Source organism: Urocitellus parryii, chromosome 4, assembly GCF_045843805.1.
Source record: "Urocitellus parryii isolate mUroPar1 chromosome 4, mUroPar1.hap1, whole genome shotgun sequence".
Lineage (NCBI taxonomy): Eukaryota > Metazoa > Chordata > Mammalia > Rodentia > Sciuridae > Urocitellus > Urocitellus parryii.
Genome location: NC_135534.1, coordinates 56,652,545 through 56,679,150, shown reverse-complemented (window position 1 = coordinate 56,679,150; position 26,606 = coordinate 56,652,545). Strand labels below are relative to the sequence as shown.

The following is a 26,606-nucleotide window of genomic DNA, read 5'->3' as shown; positions in this document are numbered from 1 at the left end:
AAATATGTTTGTTATATTTATTACATTTATATGTGCATATGTATTATAATGTTGGAAAATATTTTAAAATTGTGTTATGTTTGTAGTAGAAAAATGGTAAAGCAAGGACATATCAGGTAATCAGATAATATTTAAGTTGCTTTGTACAAAAGTTATGGTTTTTATTAGATGCATTCCACTTCATCCACTTTTATTTATCAACATTTTGTAATTTTCTTTTAAATGTTCAGGGCTCTTTTATTTATCATCTGAGAAATAAACTTATTGCCACTGCCTAGTACTTTCCTAAGGGCTATCTTCATTTCTTTGTTCCTTAGACTGTAGACGATGGGGTTCAGCAGAGGTGTCAGCACTGTGTATGTCATGGCCATCAGCATGTCTTCACGGAAGGAGCTGATGTTTTTTGGTCTCAGGTAGATATAACAAGCAAATCCATAGTGAATGGACACCACGGTGAGGTGAGAGGAACAAGTCGAGAAGGCCTTATACCTCCCCTTTGTAGAAGGCATTTTCAAAACTGTGGACAAAATGAAGATGTAAGATATCAAAATTAAAATGAAGCTGCCCACCAACACGAAGGCAGAAAGCATAAAAATAGCCATTGCATGATAGGAATTGTAATCACAAGCAAGGCTGGCCACAGGTAAGATGTCACAGAAGAAGTGCTGGATGGTGTAAGAGTCACAAAAAGAGAAGTTGAATATAATGATGGTGATGCACAGAGAAACCAAGAACCCAACCATACAAGAAGTCATCATGAGCTGGAAGCAGAACTTTCTTGTCATCAGGACGGGATAATGAAGTGGGTTGTGGATGGCAGTGTAACGGTCATAGGACATGGCAGACAAAATGAAGCAGTTATTGCCTCCCAAGCCAAAGAAGAAAAACATCTGTGTGGCACACTCAGGAAGAGAAATCGTCTTGCTCTCTGAGAGCAAGTCCACTAGCATGCGGGGGATGATCACCATCGTGGTACAGGTTTCTGAAAAGGACAGACCAAAGAGGAAAAAGTACATGGGGGTGTGGAGGTTGTGACTGAGCTTGATGGCCACCATTATGGACACATTTGCAAGTAGGATGGTCACATGGGAGGAGAAAATCACTACAAAGAGGAGATTCTGCAGGTCTGGGAAACTGGAAAATCCCCACAGAAGGAAAGTGTTTATTGCTGTGTGATTGCCCATCTTCTTGGTGACAGCAGCTTTACATGATAGGTGTATATGTGCTTGAGGTCAAGACTCTGAGATGTTCATAAAAAGCTTCTTCTGTACTGATGTCACCTGTACATTAATCTAGAGCAAGTGTTAGACTCATTTTCTCTCTTTCTTTTTGGTTGGAGTCTCACTTTGTTGCATAGTCTGGTCTCAAACTTGTGAGCTCAAGCAATCCTCCTGCCTCAGCCTCCCAAGTAGCTGCGACTATAGGCATGTGCCACCATACCAGGCTTATGGTAAGACAATTCTTAAGAAAGAGCTGGAAAAGAGGGAGTTAAATATACCTAACTGTAATCAAGGTCAGAAGCTCAAGTGATGATTCTAGTACAGAATTATTACGCCATAGAGAGGGACCAAATATCTTCTTGGATTCTACTCATACAACCTCTTGATCCTTCCCTTCTCCATTTAGGATCTGCATGGAAGAGGGAAAATATGAATAAAATCTCTTTGCTTTCATCCACTGGTTTTGTGATACCATGTTTTTCAAATACTTCTTGTAATCTAATGGTACACTGGCACTTGGGATTGAACAAATAAAATAACTCAATCATTTAAGTTATTTAAAATGATGTGTGTAATATTTAAACATTTTGAAGACATCAGTGAAAATTTCTAAAAGAACTTTGATATTGTTCTCAGTGCAATTCTGTTTAAATCAGAGCACCCCACCATCCAGTGGCTTCCAGAGTGATTCCATTGTGAAAATGACTAGACCTGATAAATGTACTATACTTGCTACTTCTGCTGGGTTCCGGTCCATGATAATATTTGATGCTTGTAACATACTCTATTAGTAGTTCTTAACAAATTCTTAAAACACATCAATGATTTTAAAGTTCTTAGGAAATTTTCATCAAAATTCTTTTCAAACAGCCTCCTAAAATATAATGGGCTACCTTGGAGTCAAATGAATTTGGAAATACTATCTCAACTCCAAAATGTCATATTCTGGTCATGATATCTGGATCAACTTTTGAATTTTTGGGTAGAATCTTCAGGATATTTTCTAGCTAGTATGCTTGGTAAATGGTCTTTGCATTCCAAACCTGAAAGGAATAAACTCAAATTCCTTAGATCAATTTTTCAAGTCACATTTCTATTTCATTTATTCATCAAACATCAGTTCATGTGGGAGACACAGGCAGGAAACCAATATGATGAATCTCCAAAGAATTTTGATTTTAACTTCTGGCACAAAGATGAAGGGAAAGAAAAATAATAAGAAAGCAGGGGTGGAAAATGGAGGTGTTGGGGAGGGGAGAGAGAGGAAGGGAGAAAGAGACACTGTAAATTATAGGATTTACAAAGATTAAGGAAAAAGAAGACAAAAGATGAAACTATATTGTTATTTGAAGAGTTGCTGTTTTCTATGATTTTGGCTATAGAATAGAGTAGAAGTTAATTAGCAACTATTCAGTACTGGTATTGTGCCAGAAAACATGTTGGGGTTAGGCAACTCTGCCTCACATAATCCTCACATGTCTGTGAAGTGGGAATTATCATTTGGATTTACAAAAGATGAAAGTGAGGTATGGAGTATTTAATTGGCTATCAAATGTCATGAATTGACTAATGTCTATGATATGCCATTAGATTAACTGCATGGGAAACACATTAGTACCAGACATGTAGCACCTCTGTCAAATGGGAGTGTATCACTATTGTTGTTTATGCAGTCAGGGAAGCCCTCTCTGAGGATGCGATAAACTTAAATGAGAGGTGAATGACAATCTGTAAGCAATACATAAAGATTAGAGGAGAGAACATTATAGACACAAGTCTCAGCTACCATAAAGACCTGAAGGTGGGCCACAGGCCTACTCAAGCAATCTTCAACCAAGACTCACACAGCTTCTCTTTGAGACCATTCCACAAAGAGTCTTTCCTCTGAAGGTTCCCAGTCTATTATAGTCACCTTTACAGGAATATCTTTTCCACTCTTATTATTTGGGTTACCACTTATTTTTTTTAACCACCCTCTAATTCCAGTCTCTATGAAAAAATACTTAAAATTTCTTCTGGAATCTCTCCAACACCAGATTTTCAGTGCAAAATTTTCAAAGCAGAACCAGTCATATTCTTCCTCCTGGGTTTTCTATTTGGGCTATTTGTAGATATTAAAGAGCTATCATGAGCTCTGTTTTTTACTTTTTCTCATCTTTACATCCGTGAAGTCACTTCCAGAATTCCAGATGTCTGGAATCCTTATGTCTGTTTTTTAAATCCCTCTGCTACTGCCTTGAAGCCTCCCTATAAGATGAATTGAGCACCTCCTTCAATGTGTGTCACAAGTCTCTTTCTTACAGGTTCACTTTATGTGACCACACTGACCAGATGCTGGATTCCTAAATACAGGATATATTTGCTCTGTCAACAACAGTGCCTGGCTATATACTGCTGATAGGAGGAAATTCAAATACCCCAGCGTGAGCTTCGGTGCATTTCACAAACTGAGAGCAAGATAAATCTCCTGGCTTAGCCTCTACCTGCCCTATGTGTAAGTAGGACAATATGTCCTCTGTTTTTCAAATACGCCCTGATCCTTCAGATGACTGCTCCTTGGCATATGGTGTTCTCTCTGCCTGTCTCCTTTCCTTCCTTCATTGTACTATCAGAGTTTTACATGTTTTCCAGGTCCTTGCTTCAATTCATTGGACAACTCAGTTTCTCTTATTGTCCACTTTTTCTAGGCTCAAAAGGTCTCCTCTATTCTGCTATCTTACTCATTTAGATTTTTGTACCACCTCTTGCCTCCTGTCTAGGAGCTGTTCTATATCAAGTCTATGTTCTATCACTTCATTATAGATGCCTTTCGAGTTCCCTTTGCTCACATGCCATAAAATGCTAATAACTTCTAATCTGTATGCATGCTTCAGCTATGCTGTCTCATAGATCCTCATAGCTGCCCAAAGATATAAATGCTATTAAGATGGTCTTGTTTGAGATGAAACTGGAGATGTGCTTGATTTGCCAAGGTGACGTGGGCAGTAGGTGCACCTCCAGAGCATACTTGCTGCAGAGTGTTGAGAGTCTGGAGAACCACTTGCATGGCTAATTGATTTTAAGTTTCCACATGTGGACTTACTCTAGCATGGGTTCAAGGTCTCACCTGTCCATCTTCATTTCCTGCTGCCAGCCTCCCGTGTGTGAGAATAGTCTGTTTTTTTCCAAATTCAGGAAGTCAGTTCCTCGTTCTTCTACTTTGCACATCTTGTTTGTCTTACTTAAAATGTTCATTCTGTCTTTTTTTTTTTTGTCTGATGAAAACCTAACTGTACTGAAAAGATCATTCAGATGTCACTTGCCCTGGGAAGCCTCTCTAACTCTCCCTTGCAGTGTTGTCATTTCTTCTTGTTTCCCAACCTATTGTACTGTGATGAGAAAGAAAAAAAAATCAAAAAAGTTTGTTTTCATATCTTGACATCTGTATAAGGTAGGGAAGAGACAGACTAGTTTTAAAATGTTGTATCCTTCATTATACAGTCAAAGTCGGTTAATGTTAATGTAAGTCAAATATTCTTAGATATTTGACTAAGAATTGTGCAACGGCTGTTGGAAAAACACAGAATCCCATATTCTCCACATATACTTCCATTATTTTTACTTAAGTGTATTAGTAAATACTTTTTGACACATAGTAAAGATAGCTGGATGTTCTCCAAATGGATACTTTTTACTTCTGACCTGTTATGTTATTAGTCAACATTGCCATTGACTTTCTTTTCTAAGGCAATTTTCTTTCTTTCTTTATATATGTATATATGCACTCGGCCACTGAGCCCCATCCTCAGCCCTATTGTATTTTATTTAGAGACAGGGTCTCATTGAGTTGCATAGCGCCTTGCAATTGCTGAAGCTGGTTTTCAATTTGTGATCCTCCTGTCTCAGTCTTCTGAACTGCTGGGATTACAGGCGTGTGCCACCGTGCCTGGCTACTTATTTATTTTTATAAGCAGTTTTCTGAGAAATTGGTAGTTCTGTTTCCACAGATATTTCAATACCTTCTATCACACTCATAGGCCTTATATTATTCAAAGACATAGAATAATGTCTATTATAAGAAGTGAAAAAATAAACTCCCTTTATTCCCACCTTGCAAAGAAAGAGAATCACCTCCCAGTCTTTTGAAGTTAGGAGGTAACTAAGCTGTAGGAAGAGTGTAGTCTCACAACTCAGGGGTTGCCTTCTGTGGCTCTTCTGGATTTCATATATGTTATAACTCAGGGATAAGTTTTAAGGCAGTTTTCCCCTTTGAATGTCTGTGTTGAGTCCCTTCTGAAATTGGAGTCTCTTGTAACTTAAAGTTAGTGTCTTCTTCATTCCTTAGGGTGGAACTTGGAACCATGCAGATTTTAATGAGAGTCCTGGGGCCACTAGAGACTATTCTCCTGAGACTGCTTTAGATACCAGAAGTCTTGTGTCTGTGGCTCTATCCTCTATTGTAATGTCCACACATGTACTTTAAAAACTCTAACATATAATGGGATTTTTTGATAAGTTCTTATTCTTCAAAATGAATTATTATAAAGATATTTTGTCATAAAAGTGATTCCAGCAGACATATTTACTCTCTGCTTAAAACCTTTATTTTATGATTCTGAAAAATTTCCAAGTCCTTCAGTTCTCTAATACTCTATTCACAGGGCAGAAAAATGAGGTGTCATGAGACTATTCCCAGGAGAAACAAGTGAAGGTAGGTAGGAAGAAAATGAACACTCAGTATGAATCTTGTTACTGCTTTCTCTTGGTGCAACTCTGCTGTAGAAGACTTTGCCTACAAAGAATATTCACTTTTATCCAAATCCACAATTATACAGTGACATTTGTGCATCTGCAAATGGCTCTTAATTGCTTCTCTCATCATCTTGTCCCTCAAATTATTTATCATCTGTCTTATCTTCAACCCAATGTATTATCAAGTCTTCTATCCAACATTTGTTCTCAAATTTTACATCTTATGGCAAACCAGTCAACACTTTTTATCTTTTAAAAAATATTCTTAAAAACTTCTTAAATTTATTTTTGAGTAATACATAAGAGCATAGTAATTGTTCATATTTGTGGAGTACCATGTGGCTTTTGGACACATATGTATATCGTATATTGTTGAAATCAGATGAGACATCCATCTCCTCCAACATTCATCGTTTCTTTATGGTAAAAACTTTCAAAATCATTTTTCTAGCTTTTTGGAATACATATTATATTATTATTATATATGGTCACTCTCCAGTGCAATATCACAACAGAATTTCTTATTCCTATTTAAGTATAACTTAGTATCCATTGATAAATCTCTTCCACTTTCCCTCTTGCATCCTGTAACCACTAATTCATATCTCAACTTCCATGGGACCAACTTTTTATAATCTGTGTATGTCCGAGATCCTATAGTATTTGTCTTTCTGTGCCTGGCTTAGTTCACTTAACACAATTATCTGCCTGCATAACACCTTTTACAGCCTGCATAATACCATGTATGTTGTCACAAATGATGGGATTTCATCTTTTTCATGATAAAATGGTATTCCATTGAGCACAATATCTCTTGACTGAATTCTGCATTTTTCTTGTTGTCATATTTCTTACATCTGGAAAGATGTTTGGAACTTAACTAATCTCAAATTTTGCCAATCATTAATTATTCAACACAAATGCCATATCAACCAAGATGCTGTTACTTGCATAATATGTAATAATAAAAACAGAAATTATGGTCATCACTATACAAAATTCATGTATGAAGATGTGAATCTGCTGTCAACATACCTTATATACAAACAGAGATTTGATAAATTGTGGCATGAAGGTGTATTAAGAATTGCAATGCAAAAAATTATGAATGTAATGCACTCCTCTATTGTGATGTATGTAAGAAATAATAAAAAATAAATTATGGTCATTAAGAAGGAAGTCTATTAGGAGGAGCACTTTGGATGGGCTCCACTGTGTTCCAAAACCTCAAAGCTAATAGGTGCAGTTTATCAAATTAAATATCTGTAACAATTATTTAGAACTTACTGAAGTTCTAATTGTGTTATTGGTCAGGTGTATACCCTATTATGAAGCACCTGTTGAAATATTTCCCCCATTTAAAAAAATATGGATTCTTTATTATCTTATTATTCAATTCTAAGATTTCTTTATGGATTCTATATACAAGCTCATTGTCACATAAATATTGCAAATGTTTGCTTTTCCTTTTCAGTTTTTCATTTTTTTGTTTGAGGAGCCAACATTTTGCATTTTAACAAAATATAATATGTCATTTTAATTTCTTTTATTTTTGCAATTTCTAAAATTATATTTTCTTATATATTTAATGGAAAAATATTTTAATTTTGTCTTTAATATTTATGTATGCAATATCTTAACTCAATTTTTGTGTTTTGTATGAGTTAATAGTTATTCATTTTTTCCACATGGATATGTAGTTGTCTAAGTAATATATGCTAAAAACTCTTTCTCCACTGAATTGTCTTTACATTTGTCCCAAAACAAACGTCAGATATAAACATGGTATAAACATGGACGTATTTTGGATTGTCTTTTCTGTTCCTGTGATCTGTATGTCTATGATTTCACCAATACCATATTGTCTTGATTAATTTAGTTTGTGGTAAGTGTTGAAGTCATGCAATGTGAATCCTGTAAACTTGTCAGTTTTCTAAACTTGCTCTCACTATTCTGTTTGGTTTGCAATCTATACAGAATTACCTTGCTAATTTATACAAAAAGTGCCTTTAGAACATTAATCACATTGCATTGAATTTATAGATCCATTTTTGAAGCATTGACAACTTAATGATATTGATTTCCATTCCATGAATGTGGTATATCTCTTTCTATTTAATTAGGTCTTCTTTAATTTTTCTTTAAAATTATTAGTGAGCAGGATTTTCACAGATGTTTGTAAATTTATTCCTAAATATTTATGTTTTTGTTGTATTATAAATATAATTATTTTCTGTTTTGATATTAGCCCATAAAAATAAAATTGCTTGGGGGGCTGAGGATGTAGCTCAGTGGGTAGAGTGCTTCTCTCACATGCACAAGGCCTTGAGTTCAATCCCCAGCATCACTAAAAAAAAAAAAATAATAAAAAAAATAAAATTGCTTGGACATTTTTGATGGTTTTATTGTGTTATCTTACTAACTTAGTTTTAGTATATATTTTAGATTTCTTAGAATTTCCTGCAAAAACAACTGTGTACAACTGGAGAGTTTTACTTTTTTTCTGTTTAATCTTTGTGTTTTTTCTACATTGCTGTTAATTAACTTAATTCAATATCTGACACCTCCACTATAATATTGAATAAAAATGTGTTAAGGGTAGACTTTATTACCTTTTACCCCAACAAAGATATAAGATATTTAGTATTTCACCATTAAGAGTGATATTGATTGATATGTATTCATAGATATTCCCGATCAAACTTTTAATTTTTCTCTTTCCATTTCCTGCCCTCTTTTGGAGTATTTAAAAATTTTTACTTCCATTTTCATTTGTCTTCTGGTATTTTAGTCATATTTCTTTGCATTACTTTTAAAATGATTTTTCTCAAGATTATAATTTATGTTTTTAAATTTTTGCAGCATATGTACAGTTGATAGTGTAGTAATTTTATGAAACAAAGATTCTGAGACTTTATATTTTTATTTTTTTTCATGCTACCTTTATGTTATCATTGTTATATCTGACATACTTCTCCAAAAATATACCACAAGACAATAATATAAATTGTTTAGTTGGTGAGTTTTATTTATTTTTTAAATATGTATTTATTTGTTTTTAGTTATAGGAGGTCACAATACCTTTATTTTATTTTTATGTGGTGCAGAGAATCGAACCCAGTGCCTCACACATGCTGGGCAAGCACTCTACCTCTGAGCCACACCCCACCCTGAGTTTTATGTATCTTAAGGGAATGGAAAGGACTACAATAGATTTTTACATTAACAAGATATTCAGCATTTTAGATTATCCATTTTTGCAAGTAAGAGATCTATTGTTCTCCTGATGTTCATTTTCCTGGTTGTTTAATCCAAGTCATAGCTGGAGCAACTGCAACTTGGTTCAACTATGACAAGGTAAAAACTCAGAGATGGACTTCTAGAATTGTCCATCTGAAAGCTAAGGTTATGTGTATGCATTGCATTCCAGCCTACAATACTTGGGGCTGTGCTCAGGGACCTTAGCTGCTTCCACATCTGGAAAGTCTTGCATAGAGACTCAATAGTTGGCTGATGGCCTCCCAGAAGGTCATAAGCTTCAGAGAAAGAGAGAAAGAGTGGAGCCTGGAAGCGACACTTTGCTGGATGGTACTGGAAGCAGGAATCTGACAGTGAGGTGGAACTGTGTATGACAGATTGTTTGAATTCTTCAGTGTCAGTTCTCTCATTTAAACAATGAGAACAATAAAAGTATCAACCTCATCAATTTGTTGTGAGGATTAAATGAGTGTAAAATGTTTATCATAGTTATTAGCATAAAGTGAGCTCTACGTGTGTATTGGTTCTTATTATCTAAGTTGTGGTAAACCCACTCTTCAAATGAGAGTTTTCAGAGGTTGAAATGGGAGATTCTTAAATTAGAATTAGTAGGAGAATGAGGGTGAGACTAAGTCTTCAAGTTGAAGATTCTTGCATTTCACTATGAACCAGCTACACCACGAGGCACTACTCAAGAAGCAGTGCTTTGAGACTCTTTCTTATCTGGAAGTCATCCAAACATCTTTTTAAAAATGTGTACTTATTTATATAACTCTCAAGACAGTTATTTACTTACGTATGCTCTGCAATGAATGTATATGACTTAACATATTTATTACTTAAAATTCAACTTTCCTTGAAGTTTCACATCCTATTCCCCAAGGTACATAATGGCATGTGTTACAGATATCAATACACAATAATTATCCATAAACACATATTGAATGATCAAAGATAAGGTTGGCATTTTATATCTGAAGTTTAGCACTGAGTATTTCTTAATCAGAAATATCACAGTTCACTTGTAACTAATGTTTATGAATAAAACAATTTGAATAAGACATATTATACTCTTTAGTAATTATTAAACAAAGATTATGAAATCATGCAGGTATATAGAAACAAATGAACAAATTGACCACTTGAGAATTGACAGAATCTTGAAGCATTGGTTGTTTTTTTTTTTTAATTGAACTTCTCAATATCTACTACAGAAAATAATGATACTCTATGATACCTTTGAATTCACGTTTGAATCTCTAGTGTCTTCAGAGATTTATCCCCAGAGGAGAACAAAAGTAAAAGACAACTATATAACCACTATATTTTTGGTCTATTGCTGAAAGATGAATGAGTTCTTATTTCAAGAGGTAAGACTTTCACTTTTGTTAATGAATCGGATGCATTGATTTTTATTAACCATTTGAGATAACTTTAATCTCTAAAATTATCTGTGCTCACAAAAGGTAGTGTGGAAAGAGAGCAGGTATAATTAAGCAATGAGCTAGTGGACAATATTGGCTGATTTTCTCTGTTTTCACCATTGGTTTCAGGGGAAGGAAGAAACAGTCACAGCCCAAGTTACCAATATTCTTGTTCTTTTTTTTTTCCATTTGCAAAAATACATATATTAAAAATTGATGAGCCATAACCAAAGAAAAAAATTCAGTCTTGTTAACAAACAAATATTAATAAAAATAATGCAAATACTTTGGGTTTTTTCCTTATAAAATAGGAATTTAAAGAAAAAATTGACAGTAATCAGTTTTTAAGCAAGCAAGGAAGAACACATTGGTGCCAACTCTAAATAAGTAAATGTTGAGCTAACAATTCCTCTTCAAACTTATTTATTTATTTATTTATTTATAACAGTGGAAGTCATTACAACTCTTATTTTATATATATAAATATATATACCTCAATTTTTCATATCTCTGGTTGTATACATAGTATACTCACACCAATTCATGTCCTCATACATGTACTTTGGATAATAATGATCATCACATTCAACCATCATTAATTACCCCATGTCCCCTCTCTTCCCCTCCCACCCCTCTACCCTATCTAGAGTTTGTCTATTACTTTAATGCCCCCCCATCCCACTATGAATAAGCTTCCATATATCAAAGAAAATATTCGGCATTTGTTTTTTGGGGATTGGCTAACTTCACTTAGCATTATCTTCTTGTTCTTTACACATAAGTCTTTTAGTACTATGCAAACTTGGCACTTTACCAGAATGCTAATGTTCAGATGCTTTGGCATTTTTAAATATTTACATTGATGATCTAAAAATTTAAAGAAAAAAATCTTTGCATAAATACTTTGTTTAGCATCTGGATGCTTTAGTTTCAAGGCAAACTTTAGAAAAAGCTTGGTGTATTTACCGTCAGAGAATTTGAAGAAGGTGGTCAACCTGGGCCCCTAGCTTGATTCTTCCTAAGTTTTTTATCTATACTTTATTCAACTATGTATAGTATGTTGACAATGATATTATTTTATGCTACAAAATTTCAGTTATAGTAGGAAGTGATTTGATTTACTAGAATATTATATTTATATACTCTCAATCATGCCCATTTCACAGTGATTATGATACTTTAAGCTACTTAGTAAAAAGTATTTTCAGCTTCAAATATATAAAAAATTTTTTATAAAGTTTATAATAAGCAACCCCATTTATAACCCTAATGTGAAATTCATGTATCACTTATCAAGAACAAACTTATTGCTTCTTTTAAAAAAATGGTCATATTTAACTTGTATGTATTGTGAAGTATTTAGTAACCTAGGCAATCCTGTTGCACTTCAATTACAAGGAGGCTTAACAGAACTTCCTGTTCATTCATTACCAGGCATAATGGACTACATGCTCACTAGTATTAAATGATATCATTACATAGTTACTAAAACAATGGACAATCATATTTACTAGAGTTCATATTCTGATTTGATGATTTGATACGTAACTTTGTGCAAGTTACATAATATCCTTCAGACTCTATTAATTAATCTAGAAATAACAAAAGTGATTAATAGTATATGAATAATGTAATAACTATATATAAAGAAATATGTATATATATAATTCTTAGCATACAGCTAAGAATTCTAGAATTAAAGTCTTTCAAACTCTACGTATGTTTTTTTCTAATATATTCAGCATTCACTTTTGTCATTTTCAACTGTTGTGTATTTTGTTTGGCTTTAAATCTTCTTTAAGTGTATTTTTGGGAACTATATAATATATGAAAAAAAGATTATATAAAGGAATTTTGGGGCATTTCTGTTAGAAGCAACTTAAAATTACTGATAGGGTCAGTAATTTATTGCACATAAATAACTATTGGTGTTTGACCATCTTTATTTACTTCCCATATAAATTAATGAAAATGAAACCATCATGTTTATAAATACTTTCATGTCATGTTTTCCTTACAGGTTCATTTTTCAGCAGCTACTGTCCCATGGATTCCCTGGTCAATGGGAACCACACTGCAGTGACAGAGTTCATTCTGTTGGGCTTAACTGAGGATCCAGTCATCCACATCTTCCTCTTTGAGATCATCCTGTGCATCTACCTGGTGACCATATGTGGCAATCTCAGCACGATCCTCATCAGAGTCTCTTCTCAGCTCCATCACCCCATGTACTTTTTTCTGAGCCATTTAGCTTCTGCTGACATAGGCTATTCGTCTTCTGTCACACCCAATATGCTTGTAAACTTCCTGGTGGAGAGAAATGCCATCTCCTACCTTGGGTGTGCCACCCAGCTTGGTTTAGCAGTGTTCTTTGGGACAGTGGAGTGCTTCCTTCTGGCTGCCATGGCCTATGATCGCTTTGTGGCAATCTGCAACCCACTGCTATACTCCACCAAAATGTCCACACAAGTCTGTCTCCAGCTATTTGTAGTGGCTTATACAGGGGGTTTCCTCAATGCTTCCTCCTTTGTCATTTCTTTCTTTTCTTTGCTCTTCTGTGGACCAAATCAAGTCAACCATTTTTTCTGCGATTTTGCTCCATTAGTTAAGCTCTCCTGTTCTGATGTCAGTGTCCCCTCAGTTGTTCCTTCATTTTCTGCTGGCTCCATCATTGTGGTCACAGTGTTTGTCATTGCCATCTCCTACATCTACATCCTCATCACCATCCTGAGGATGAGCTCCACTGAGGGGCGCCACAAGGCCTTCTCCACCTGCACCTCCCACCTCACTGCTGTCACTCTGTTCTATGGGACCATTACCTTCATTTATGTGATGCCCAAGTCCAGCTACTCCACTGACCAGAACAAGGTGGTGTCAGTGTTCTACATGGTGGTGATCCCCATGCTGAACCCTCTCATCTACAGTCTTAGGAACCAGGAGATTAAGGCAGCTCTGAAGAGACAGCTTGGCAGAAAAATATTTTCTTAGTTATTCCTTCTATTTTATTCAACTTGACATAATAAAATATCCCATAGTTTTAATTATAAAAGGAAATGAGTGCCTGCGATTGAACTGTATCTATTAACATGTCATTATCCAGTCTGGAGCTCTTCAGTAAACATACTGTGTATTTCAATTTTCAGATGACATTGTAGGTCAGTAGCTCATAGTGAGTTACCTTTAATAAAATCAAATCAAATTTAAAGTTAGAACACAAATTGGCTCACAAAATCTGCTGAAAATCTTTTAAAGTTGTATTCATATTTTTTCAAAACATTGTTGTCTGACATAAAAAATAAGTCATCACTCCTGTTATAGTTGGGATGTTAAGTGTCCTGCAAAGGCCCCTGTAGTGAAGGCTTGGTCCTTTTGGTGTTCTCTTGGGAAGTGGCGGAAACTTTAAGAATGCAGCCAAATGGGACATCTTTAGCTCACTGGGGCCATGCCCTCAAAGGGGTAGTGGGACCATATCTCCTATCTCCTGTCGTTGACTGATCATGAGGTGAACAGTTTGCTCTGATGCAAATTCAAATACCCCAGCCATGATACACTGTCACAGTACCAAAGCAATGGAGTCAACTTATCCGGAACTGAAATCTCCAAAACAATGAGCCAAGCCAAACACCATTTCCGCTCTTAAGATGATTACCTCATCTGTTTGTTATATAATAGATGTCTAACACATACTACAATTCTGTGTCCCTTTCAACATCAGCTTATCCTGAGATAAACCTGAGAGCTTTAGCTATGACTGTGTATATTGTGAAAGAAATTACAAAGTCCAAGAAAATAATAAAATTACATGAAATATTCCTCTTGTAAAATGATTGTCTGTGGGGATGGGCTTTGTGGATCAATAAAATTTTGGTCTGTGTTTCTGGCCTCTGCCTTTGGCCTCATTTGTGGGGTCCTAAAAGAGGAACATGAGAAGCCACTCCTGACAATTCTGAATTCCTCTAACAGGTCAAACTAGCTGAATTCCTCTGTTGAAATGAGCAGGGTTTCTGAGCTTCTAAGATCTGAGTAAAACAAAAGTAATTCTCATTAAGAAAATTCAGCTTGTTGTGGGACAGGGAGGTTAAAAGCACTCCCCACACACTTTCCTCTGAAGGATTCCCAGTCTATTAACCTCTAAAGGAAAATGTTTTGCATTCCTATTGTTTCAGTTACTACTTATTTTGTACCACTCCCCAATGCCACTCTCTATGAAAAAATACTTAAATTTCCTCTGGCACATCGCCAATGTCAAAATGTCTTTCATGTATTAAATGCAAGATTTCCAGAGCATACCAGACATGTCCTCTTTCTTGAGTTTCCTATTTACCACTAGACAGAGAATTTACATCAGACTCTGTTTCTTTGACTCTTTTTTCATCTTTACATTCATGAAGTCACTTCCCGAATTCCAGATGTCTGGGCTTCTTATGTCTGTTTTTCAAATCCATCTGCTACTGCCTTGAATCCTCCCCATAAGATGTATGGGGCACCTCCTTCATTGTGTATCACAAGGCTCTTACAGTTTCATTTCATGTAACCACACTGTGACCAGATGCTGGATTCCTAAATACAGGATATATTAAATCACCACTGTGTCAACAACAGTGCCTGGCTATATAGTGCTGATAGGAGGAAATTCAAATACGCCAGTGTGAGCTTCAGTGCATTTCACAAACTGATAGCAAGACCCATCTCCTGGCACAGCTCTACCACACACCTCTACCTACTCTATGCTTAGTGAGACAATAGTGTCCTCTATTTTCCAAATACACCCAGATCCTTTAGATGGCTGCTCATTGGCATATGGTGTTCTCTCTGCCTGTTTCCTTCTCCTCCTTCATTTACTTCCAATCAGAGTTTTACACATTTTCCAGGCCCTTGCTTCAATTCATTAGAAAACTCAGTTTCTTTTATTGTCCACATTTTCTACACTGAGGGATCCTAACTCAAAAAGGTCTCCTCCATTTTACTCTCTTACTCATTTAGATTTTTGCACAACCTCTTGCCTCCTGTCTCCCACTCCCACTAGAAGCTGTTCTTTATCAAATCTATCATCATGCTTTATCACTTCATTATAGATGCTTTTTCCATCCCCTTTGCTCACATGCTATGCGATGTTAATAACTTCTAATCTGTATGCATGCTTCAGGCATGCTGTCTCATATATCCTCATAGCTACTCCAAGAGAGAAATCCTATTAAATGATTATGTTTGAAATGAAACTGGAGAGTTGATTGATTTGCCAAGGGGATGTGGGAAGTAGGTGCACCTCCAGAGCATTGAGATAATAAAGTTTTTTCCCCCCACAAGTTTGACATCTGGATAAAGCAGGAAAGAGTCTCATTTTAAAATGTCGCATCTGTCATCTTACTTCCTAACTTGAGAGAGTGTACATTTTTGCCTAAGATTAGTGCAGTAGCTGTTGGAAAAATGTGGAGTCCCATATCCTCCAGAAATCAAGCATATTTACAAATTCCTTCCCAATACATTCTATGATAGATTTAGCCTTTATTTTATTCTGAGACATACTGAAGATAGTTGGATGTTCTCTAAAGAGTTCTAAGAATCCTGTCACCTAGCACTTCTGAAAGAAGGTACAGATGCTTTCCTTTATTAAAAACAAAAAACAAACAAAACAAAACAAAACAAAACCTTCCTTGAAGCCAGCAGTGATTGTTTAAAGCCAAGGAGAAAGAAACTAGTTTTGCATTCTAAATACAACCCCTGTTTGCTGTAGCATCAAACCACACTTGATCTACCTGAGTGCTCTTCTACTAGGGGACATATCAGAATTGCTAGAAGAACATTGTCAAAAAATCCATCTCTACTTACACCAGGCTCTTGAGAAGTCTCCCCAAGGAGAGAAATCTCAAGGATAGCACAATATGTATCATTTGCACAAGCTTTATCAGTAATTTTGCTTGAGACCTTTGGATAATTATGATATTTTCTTATATATGTTGATGGTAAATCCTGCTTTGCTCATAATATTCAAGCACAGCAGTGATAGAGGATTTGTCAACATGTTATTATTTCCATTTATCTCAATGACCCTGGAAGCCATTGGAAACCACATGTCTGTAAGAGTGCTTCAACCCTTCTATTTATTTTCCTGATCTTCCCTTCTTTCTATACCTGAGTTTTGTCATCTTATTCTCTGTTTTCAAAACTTATAACCTTCATTTTTTTTTTTGTTTCAACTCTACCAATAATAAAGACCTGACAAGTTTCTTAATTTCCAGTTTACCTCCATAGTGCCCACAGTTTTTTCAATGCCTTCTGTGAAGGTATAAATCCTCATCGGTATTTGATTATTTGATGACACAGAATAATGCTAATTGTAAAAAGTGAAAAACATCCCCCCTCCTTTTTTTTTTGTGATGCTTGGGATTGAACCCAGGGCCTTCTGCATGTGAGGCCAGCACTTTATCAACTGAGCTATATTCCAGCCCAACAAACCCTTTTTTATTGCCACCTTGTATAGAAAGAGAATCCCCTCCCAGTCTTTTGGAGTTAGGAGATAACTAAGCTGTCTGAAGAGTTTACTCTCACACCTTAGGGGTTGCTTTCTGTGGCTCTTCCTGTGATTTCATATATGTTGTAACTCAGAGATAAATTTTAAGGCAGTTTTTCCCTTTGAATATCTGTGGAGTCCCCTCTGAAATTGGAGTCTATTGTAACTTAAAGTTAGTATCTTCTTCATTCCTTAAGGTACAGCTTAGAGCCATGAGGATTTTAATAAAAGTCCTGGGGCCACTGGAGATGATTCTCCAGAGACTGCTTTAGATACCAGAAGTCTTGTGTCTGTGACTCTATCCTCTATTGAAATGTCCACACGTGTGATTTTAAAATTCTGACATATAATAGGAGTTTTTGACAAGTTTGTTCTTATTCTTCTGAATGACTATGGAAATGACTGAAAATCAACTTGTTAAAAAGGTATCATGGCATGAAAGTGATTCCAGCTGGCATATTTACTCTCTGCTTACTACCATTTATTTTATGGTTCTGAAAAATTTCCAAGTCCTTCAGTTCTCTTCTGCTCTAATCACAAGGCAAAGGAATGAGGTATCCTTAGACTATTCCCAGGAGAAACTAACAAAGGTGGTAGGAAGAAAATGAACACTCTGAATGATCCTTATTACTGCTTTCTTTTGAAGCAACTCTGCTTTAGAAGACTCTACTTAAAAAGAATATTCCCTTTAATCTAAATCCCTAGTCAAGCTGTGACATCTGCAAATGGCTACTAATTGCTTCTCTCATCATCTTGTCCTTCAAATTCTCTATCATCTGCATTACCAAGTCTCATCTCCATCATTTGTCCTCAAAATTTCATATCTTATGGCAAACCAGTCAACACTTTTTATCTTTTTAAAAAGTGTTTTTAGGGAGGGGGGATAGTAGAGGATAGGAAAGGTAGCAGAATACAACAGTCACTAATATAGCATTATGTAAAAATGTGGATGTGTAATCAATGTGATTCTGCAATCTGTATTTGGGGTAAAAATGGGAGTTCATAACCCACTTGAATCAAATGTATGAAATATGATATGTCAAGAGCTTTGTAATGTTTTGAACAACCAATAAAAAGTGTTTTTATTTTTAAAAAGTACTCTTTTAAAATTTATTTTATTTAAATTTATTTTTTGAGTAACACAAAAAATATAAAAATTGTTCACATTTTTGGGGTACCATGTGGTATTTTGACATATGTACACTTTATGTTGTTGAAGTCAGATGAGACATATATGTTCCCTTAAGTCTTCATTATTTCTCAAAATCCTTTTTCCTAGCTTTTTGAAACATGTAGTATATTATCATTATGTATAGCCACTCTACCATGCAATAGCACACCTGAATTTTTTTAATCCTATATAACTATAGCTCAGTATCCATTGATGCATCTCTCCCAAGTTTCCCCTTCCTCTACTTTCTCGGGTCTCCTGTAACTACCATTCTACTGTCAACTTCTATGGGACCAGCTTTTATATTCCATATGTGAGATCGTATAGTACTTTTCTTTTTGTACTTGGCTTAGTTCACTTAACATAATGATTTGCCTGCATAACATCATTTACATCCTCTATAACACCATTCATTTGGTTGCAAATGACAGGATTTCTTTTTTGTGGCTAAATAATAATCCACCGAACATAGTATTTCTTGATTGAATTCTACATTTTCCTTGTTCTGTCTTATATTCCTTCTGAGCACAGCTGTTTTGCTGTTAACTCATTCCAAGTCTTGACCAGCACAAATGCCATCTTCTCCAAGAATCCCTTACTTGCATAATGTATAATAATAAAGACAGAAAGCACAGCTATTAAGAAGAAAGTGTATTAGGAGGGTCACTTGGAATGGACTCCACTGGGTACCAAAACCTCAAAGCTGATTAGTACATTGGACTAGTCACTGTACGTAACAATTAATTTGAATTTTTCAATGCTAAGTTGACCTGTTTTTTGACTTTTTGGACCTATCTTATGAGGATAGGGAACATATCCTCAAGCTTCTTAACATCCAACTCCTTGCATCAACAGCAATGCTCTTTTTTTTTTCTTTTTTTTTAAATTGCTCTTGATGAAAAGGAGCACCACTGACTGGAAAATCCGGGAGTGAATGTCATTACACCCAGGATGGCTCATAGCCACCTGCTGAATAATACAGTGATTTAAAACCATCAGTAACAAAATACCCTATTGCTGCAAGGTTGAACCATTCTGAGGTACCTTTCATGCTCCACTGTTCCCTGTGGGCTGGGACTGAAGGTGCACTTCAGTTGTGTATGTTCATCTAGACTCTCCTGATGCCTTGTCATGCTTCTCTCTCATCTTTACTGGAATCCCCTGAGATTGCTCCTTCACTAGATCATTTTCCTCTCCTTTTGGAGAACTTGTCAGAAGATGGAGTGCCAATCAACATAATAACTTTATGTCCTTTATTATGCAGACTCAAATTTTAAAAAAAAAATGAAGTACAAGTATTGATTCTGATTGCTGAATCCAGTTCCTTCTCTCTGAGGAAAGAACTATAATACTCAACCATCATTGGCAGTCATATAGTCATAAGGTTTGAATTTCTATCTATGGGTTGTATTGTACTTGTTCCTTGTGGTACTAGAATTTCTGCTCCTTGTTAATTGGTCCTCATTACTAGGTATTTGTATATTTTTCTTATGCCTCTATTTGGAGGATGGTTCATGAAGTCTGAGTTCACACTGATTTTATATGGTCTGTGATACAATTTGTGCCAAAGATAGATGGGGTACATGTTGATGCTGCAGCTCTGTGGCTATCCTGAATCAGTAATCTCTCTGTTTGCTTTATCTTCATCCTATCCCATCATTTATGAAAAAAATATATGCCAGTTACATTTTAAAATAAAACTTTTAACTATATTTCTGGAAGTAGTAACCTAGAGAATAAGTTATTTCGTCCATTCACTCATTTATTCATTTTGAAATTACATTCCAGGCACTGTTCTAGTCTGTCAGAAATGTAGGTGTCAGACAGATGTTTGCCTTTGTGGAATTCATCTTCAAGCATCTTCAGAGCAGACAAAGAGAAAGTTGAGTTTATAATTAACTAATACGTAAAAAAAAGTTAAAGCAGGAAAGAATAATTCAATTACCCTTTAAGCACAATAGCAGCAAATAGCTTCAAAACTTTTAAATCATTTTTAACAGCTGCTATCACAGAACAGAAAATATGAGTTTAGAAAAGGGGTCAAAAGGAGAAAGTAGATAGAAAATACATGTCAGTCTGTTGTGGGTATCAATAACTTGTTTGATTTTTTTATTGGTTGTTCAAAACATTACAAAGCTCTTGACATATCATATTTCATACATTTGATTCAAGTGGGTTATGAACTCCCATTTTTACCCCAAATACAGATTGCAGAATCACATCGGTTACACATCCACGTTTTTACGTAATGCCATATTAGTGAACTTGTTTGATTTTTAAAAGCTCTTTTTTTCTTAGATGCAAAAATAATTCAATATAATTGATGAAGTTGTTCTAGAAAGATTTTTTCCTTATAGTAAACCTCTTTGTTATCCATTTCAATAACTTTTTAAAACATTTCCATTACCCTCTGAATATTCCTCATGTCTACGTGCATTTTTTGCTTCCCTCTGCCCTGGTTCCAGGTACCTGTAGTTTTTACTTATAGATAATATAGACTGATTTGCTTTTCCTACAAAGTTTTATAACTTTGAGTTTTAGAACTCAAAATCATCACGTATGACATGCCTCGTTGTGTTTGATTTCTTTTACTAGCATAATGATTTTGAGATTCATTCATGTCATCATTAATTTGATTCTTTTTATTGCTCACTAGAGTCCCCTTAAATGGGTATATCGTGTTTCTGTCATTTACTTGTTACTGGCTTGAGGTTATTCAGTTGGGGTCCTCTGTTAATAAATCTGGTACTATGAACTTTCAGATAGTGTGTGCATGATATGTCTTACCTTGTCATAGGTAAATACAAAGGAGCAGGCATGCTGAGTCTTCAGGTTGTATAAGTTTATATTTTTTAAAAATTGCAAAGTAGCTTTGTAAAGCGGCTGTGTAGTTTCATATTCCCTTGGGCAATGCTGGGACTCCCGGTTGCTCAAAATGTCACATTTGGTATTGTTCTTTAATTTTAATTATCATAACAGTTATATAGATATCTCTTTGTCACATCAATTTATACTTATCTGATAACTTATAATATCAAGTGTCTTCTCATGTGCTATTGGTCATATGTACATCTCCTTATAAAGTTCCTGTTCCAACATTTCTCCCATTTAAAAAAATTAGGATGTTTGTTGTCTTATTCTTCAGTTCTAAGTGTTTCTTATACCTTCTATGTGTAAGCTCATTGTTATATATAGTTATTATAAACAATTTTTTTCCTTTTTAGTTTTCTGTTTTTATGTACTAAGGGAAAACTGTTAATATTTGAATAAACTCTAATATACCATTTTATTTTCTTTATCTGAAAAATTCTTGCAAGCTCTAAAATTATGAAGATTTTTCTTGTATTTAGCTCTAGAAACCTTATAGTTTTATCTTTCATCTTTGTGTCTATAAAACATTTTGAATTAATTTTTGTGTTTGGTATGATTTAAGTGATGTTGTTCATTTTTTCCATGTAGATATGAAATTGTTCAAGTAATATATGCTGTAAAATCTATGGCCATTGAATTGCCTCTTTCTCCACTGAACTGCCATTAACATTTATCCAGAGGTATAATAATATATAGGTGGATCTATTTTAGGACTGTCTTTTATGTTCCTGTGATCTGTATGTTTTCATGTCACCAGTATCATACTGTGTCGATGACTTTCGATTTGTAGTAAGTCTTCTTTATGAATTTATTTTTTAATTGGAGCATTATAGTTATACATAAAAGTGGAATTCACTGTGATGTGTTCATACATGCTTATGACAGTTTGGTTAATTTCATTCTGCTGTTCCTTCCATTTTCCATCCATTATCTCTCTCCCTCATTCCCCTTCCTTCACTCTTCTTATCTGCCTTCTATTTTAATAGGATCTCCCCCACCATTAAAATAATCCTTATTTCTTTCTAGGTTCTGTATACTAAAGGAAAACATTCCACCCTTGACTTTACTCATCTTGCTTAATTTACTCAGCATGATGTCCTCCAGATTTGTCCATTTACCAGCAAATGACATAATTTCATCTTATTTATGGGTGAGAAAAATGACATTTTCTTTTGTCTTTTTCTATTGAGGGACACCTAGGTTGGTTCCATAACTTTGTGATTCTGAATTATGCTACTATAAACATTGATATGCAGGTATCCTTACAGTATGCTGATGTTAGTTCTTTTGGATAAATACCAAGGTATAGAATAAGCTGGGTCATACATAGTGGTTTCATCCCTGGTCTTTTGAAGAATCTCCATAGTGCTTTCCATAGTCAATATACTAACTTGCAGTTTCACCAAAAGTGTGCTTTTTCCTGCACATTCTTGCCAGCAATTATTATTATTATTATTATTAATGATTTCCATTCCAAATGGAATGTACTAGATTCTATCTGGGACTTTATGTCTAGTAGTGTTTTATGTAAATAGGTGCACTAACATTTAGGCATAAATACCTACAATCATTATATTTTCTTGTTGGAGAGACTCCTTTACCACTATGAAGTGATCTTCCTTGTTTCTTCTGATCAATTTTAGCTTGAAATCTGCTATGTTAAATATGAGACTAGCTACTCCATTTGCATGGTATATATTTTTCCCAACCTTTCATATTCAGCCTGTGTGTCTTTGCTTATAAAGTGAGTCTCTAATAAACAACAAAAGGTTGGGTCCTTGTATGATATGTCAAGATCATTGTAATGTTTTGAGCAACTAATAAAAAAAATTTTTAAAAAGGTGGGTCCTGTTTTTTTAATCCACTCAGCCATCTACATGTTTTAATTGTAGAATTGAGACCATTACAGTGTCATCATAGAGAGATGATTATTATTTCCTGTCATTTTGATTTATTTGTAATGTTTTATTTACACTTGGGTTTCCTTCACTAAGCTACTCTTCTGGTGGGATTCCCTCATTTGCTCTCTTTGAAGTTTGGTTTGCATTTCCTCTGCATGAAATATTTCTTTAAGCATTTGTTGTAGTGTCTGTTTAGTAGTCATAAATTTCTTTTAGTTTCTGCTTATCATGGAAGGTTTTTATTTCACCTTCCATTCTGAAAGATATTTTTGTTGAATAAAGCAATCTTGGTTGGCAATCATACTCTTTCAAAATTTGGTATATATCATTCAAAGCCTTCTTAGCTTTAAAAGTCTGGCTGAAAAATAAGTGGTGATTCATATTCACTCACATCTAAATCTGACCTTCTGTTTTTGTCTGTCAGTTTTTAAAAGTCAATTCTTGTTCTGTATATTAGATATTATAATTATAATGTGCCTTTAAGAGGATTTTTCATGATTTCATCTATTTGGAGTTCTGAATACCTCATATATTTGAATATCCATCTCACTTTCCAGGTTTGAAAATTTTCTATTATTATTTCACTGAAGAGGTTTATACATGGTTTTAGTTTGTATCTCACTTTATTCCTGATGTCAATGATCCTTAGATCTAGTCTTTTCATATTGTTCCATTATTCCTGAATATCTTGGTCATGGTCTATTATCACTTCTAGTGCCAAGTTTTTAAAGATTTTACATCTTGTCTTTGATATCTGAAAAAAATCTGTCCTCTGCATCATCTAAACTATTAGTGATAGTTTTCATTAAATTTTAATTTGGTAAATTATTTTATTTCAATGATATCTGTTTGATTCTTGATAACAATAACTATCTATTTATTGAAATGATCTTCCACTTCCTGTATTTTATTTCTTAGTTCATTTCATATATATACTTTTAGGTCCTTAGTCATTTTATACATCAACTTTTAAATTATTTATCTGGCTTTTTGTCCACTGTAATATCTGAAGGCTTGCAGTACAAATCCCTAAAACTTGTTCTTCGTTCCTTAAACAGCTCTCACTATTCTGACTGGTTTGCACATCTACACAAATAATATTCCTACTTTACAGAAAAAGTCCTTATAAAACATGATACACATTGCATTGAATCTCCACATTCATTTTTTTGAGGATTGGCATCTTAATGATATTGGGTTTTCCATTCCTGGTATATGGTATATCTCATTCTATTTGATTAGGTTATTGTTGTATCTCTTGCATGTGTCTACATAAATATATCAATATTATACAATATCATATAAAATTATACATGCAAATAATATACATGCAAATAATATGCAGACTTTTATGTACCTTAAAGAAATTAAAGTATGTACAATAGATTTTTATATCAAAGTATTCACCATTTTAAATTCTCTTTATCCATTCTTGCAAGTGAGAGACTCATTGTCCCCTGATGTCCATCTTCCTAGTTGTTTAATCAACAACATAACTGAAACAACTGTAACTTGATTCAACTGTGACAAAGTGGAAACTCAGAGATGGATTTCCAGAATTGTCCATCTGAAAGCTAAGGTTATGTGTACGCACTACATTCCAGTCTACATTATTTGGGGTTGTGCTCAGGGATCTTAGCTGCTTCTACATCTAGAAAGTCTTGCCTAGGGACTGTATAGGTGGCTGATGGTCTCCCAGAAGGTTGTAAGCTTCAGAGAAAGAGTGGAGCATGGAAGGAGACACTTTGCTGGATGGTAGCAGAAGAAGGAATCTAACAAGGTGAGATGGAATTTTGTAGAATAGTTTATTTGGATTCTTCAGTCTCCATTCTCTCATTTGTAAAATGAGGATAATAAGCTGTTCACAAAGATGCATGCCTTTAGTCCAAGTAACTCATAAGGCTGAGGCAGAAGGATTGAAAGTTTGAGGCCAGTCTCAGGATCTTAGTGAAACACAATCTAAAAATAAAAATATAAAAGAGGGTTAGGGATACAACTCTGTGGTAGAGTGCATGTGGGTTTAGTCCCCAGTACTACCAGAAAAAATAAGGATAATAGTAATTCCTACATGATAAAACTGTTGGAGAATTAAATATATATATAAAATGTTCAGCATAGTGATTGTCAAAAAGTGAGCTCCATGTGAATATTATTTATTATCATATTAGTGGTGGTAAAATCGCTCCTCAAATGAGAGGTTTCAGAGATTGAGATAGGAGATTCTCACATTATAATTGGTAAGAACATGTGGTTATGTAAGACTAAGTCTTCAGGTTGAAGATTCCTGCATTCCACCATGAACTAGCTACACCACAAGGAACTACTCAAGAAGCAATGTTTTGAGAATCTTTCTTATCTGGAAGTCATCCAAACATCTTTATAAAATGTGTACTTCTTTTTACAACTCTCAAGACAGTTATTTTCCTACTTTTGCTCTGCAATTAATGTACATGACTTAAAATACTTATTACTTAAAATTCAACTTTACTTGCAGTTTCACCTCCGGTTTTCCCAAGGTACTTAATGGCAAATGTTACAGATATCAATACACAATATTTGTCAATAAACATGTATTGAATGATCAGAAGCTAAGGTTAGCATTTTGTATCTGAAGTACAGCACTGAGTATTTCTTAATCAGAAATATCAGAGTTCACTTGGAACTAATATTTATGTATAAGATAATTTGTGATATTATGCTCTTTAGAAATTATTAAACAAAGGTTACAGAACTATGTAGGTAGATAAAAACAAAAGAACAAATTGACCACTTGAGAACTGACAGAATCTTGAAGGATTGGTTGTTTTTATGTTTGAATTGAACTTCTCAATATCTACTACAGAAAATAATGATACTCTGTGATGCCTTTGAATTCACATATGAATCTCTAGTGTCTTCAGAGATTTATCCCCAGCTGAGAACAAAATGAAAAGAGCTATATAACCACAATGTTTTTGGTCTACTACTGAAATATGAATCAGTTCTCATTTCAAGAGGTAAGATTTTGATTTTTGTTTATTAATCTGATGTAAGATTTTGACTTTTGTTTATGATTCTGATGTATTGAACTTCAAATACAATTTGGGAAAACTTTTTTCTCTAAACTTATCTGTGCTCAGAAAGGGTAGTATGGAAAGAGAACAGGTGTAATCAAGCAATGAGCTAGTGGGCAATATTGGCTGATTTTCTCTGTTTTCACCATTAGTTTCAGAGGAAGGAAGAAATAGTCACAGCCCAAGTTATCAGAAATCCTTGTTCTCTACCCATAAGACAGAAACTTATGGTCTTTCAACACTATGCAAAGTTGGCACTCTAAGAATGTTGAGATGTTTTGGAAATTCCTTAGTATTTAGAATGAATATTTTTAAATGTAAGGAGAAAAAAATCTTTCCAGAATATCTTCTTGTGTTTTTGCATCTGACTGTTAGTTTAGGAGGTAATCTTAGAAAAAGCTTGGTGTATATACTCAGTAAACTTGGAGAGGAGGTTAACCTGGTCAGAAGTTTTGTGATTCTTCTT

The 26,606-nt window shown here is 34.6% G+C and overlaps 2 protein-coding genes across 2 annotated transcripts; one reads left to right on the top strand and one right to left on the bottom strand.

Annotated features, from left to right (window-relative positions):
* Positions 1 to 218: 218 nt before the first annotated feature.
* On the bottom strand, positions 219 to 1,184 carry LOC144254140 (olfactory receptor 10T2-like). The gene has a single exon (XM_077796868.1). The coding sequence runs from the start codon at positions 1,182 to 1,184 to the stop codon at positions 219 to 221; it is 966 nt and encodes a 321-aa protein (XP_077652994.1).
* Positions 1,185 to 10,505: 9,321 nt separating this feature from the next.
* LOC144254425 (olfactory receptor 5P76-like) lies at positions 10,506 to 13,621 on the top strand. Its single transcript, XM_077797584.1, has 2 exons — positions 10,506 to 10,579; positions 12,654 to 13,621. Exon 2 carries the CDS (start codon positions 12,680 to 12,682, stop codon positions 13,619 to 13,621), a length of 942 nt encoding a protein of 313 aa, XP_077653710.1. The 5' UTR covers positions 10,506 to 10,579; positions 12,654 to 12,679.
* The last annotated feature ends 12,985 nt before the right edge of the window (positions 13,622 to 26,606 follow it).

Coding starts and splice junctions, on each gene's coding strand:
- LOC144254140 (XM_077796868.1), bottom strand. CDS start 1,184: ATGGGCAATCACACAGCAATAAACACTTTCCTTCTGTGGGGATTTTCC.
- LOC144254425 (XM_077797584.1), top strand. CDS start 12,680: ATGGATTCCCTGGTCAATGGGAACCACACTGCAGTGACAGAGTTCATT.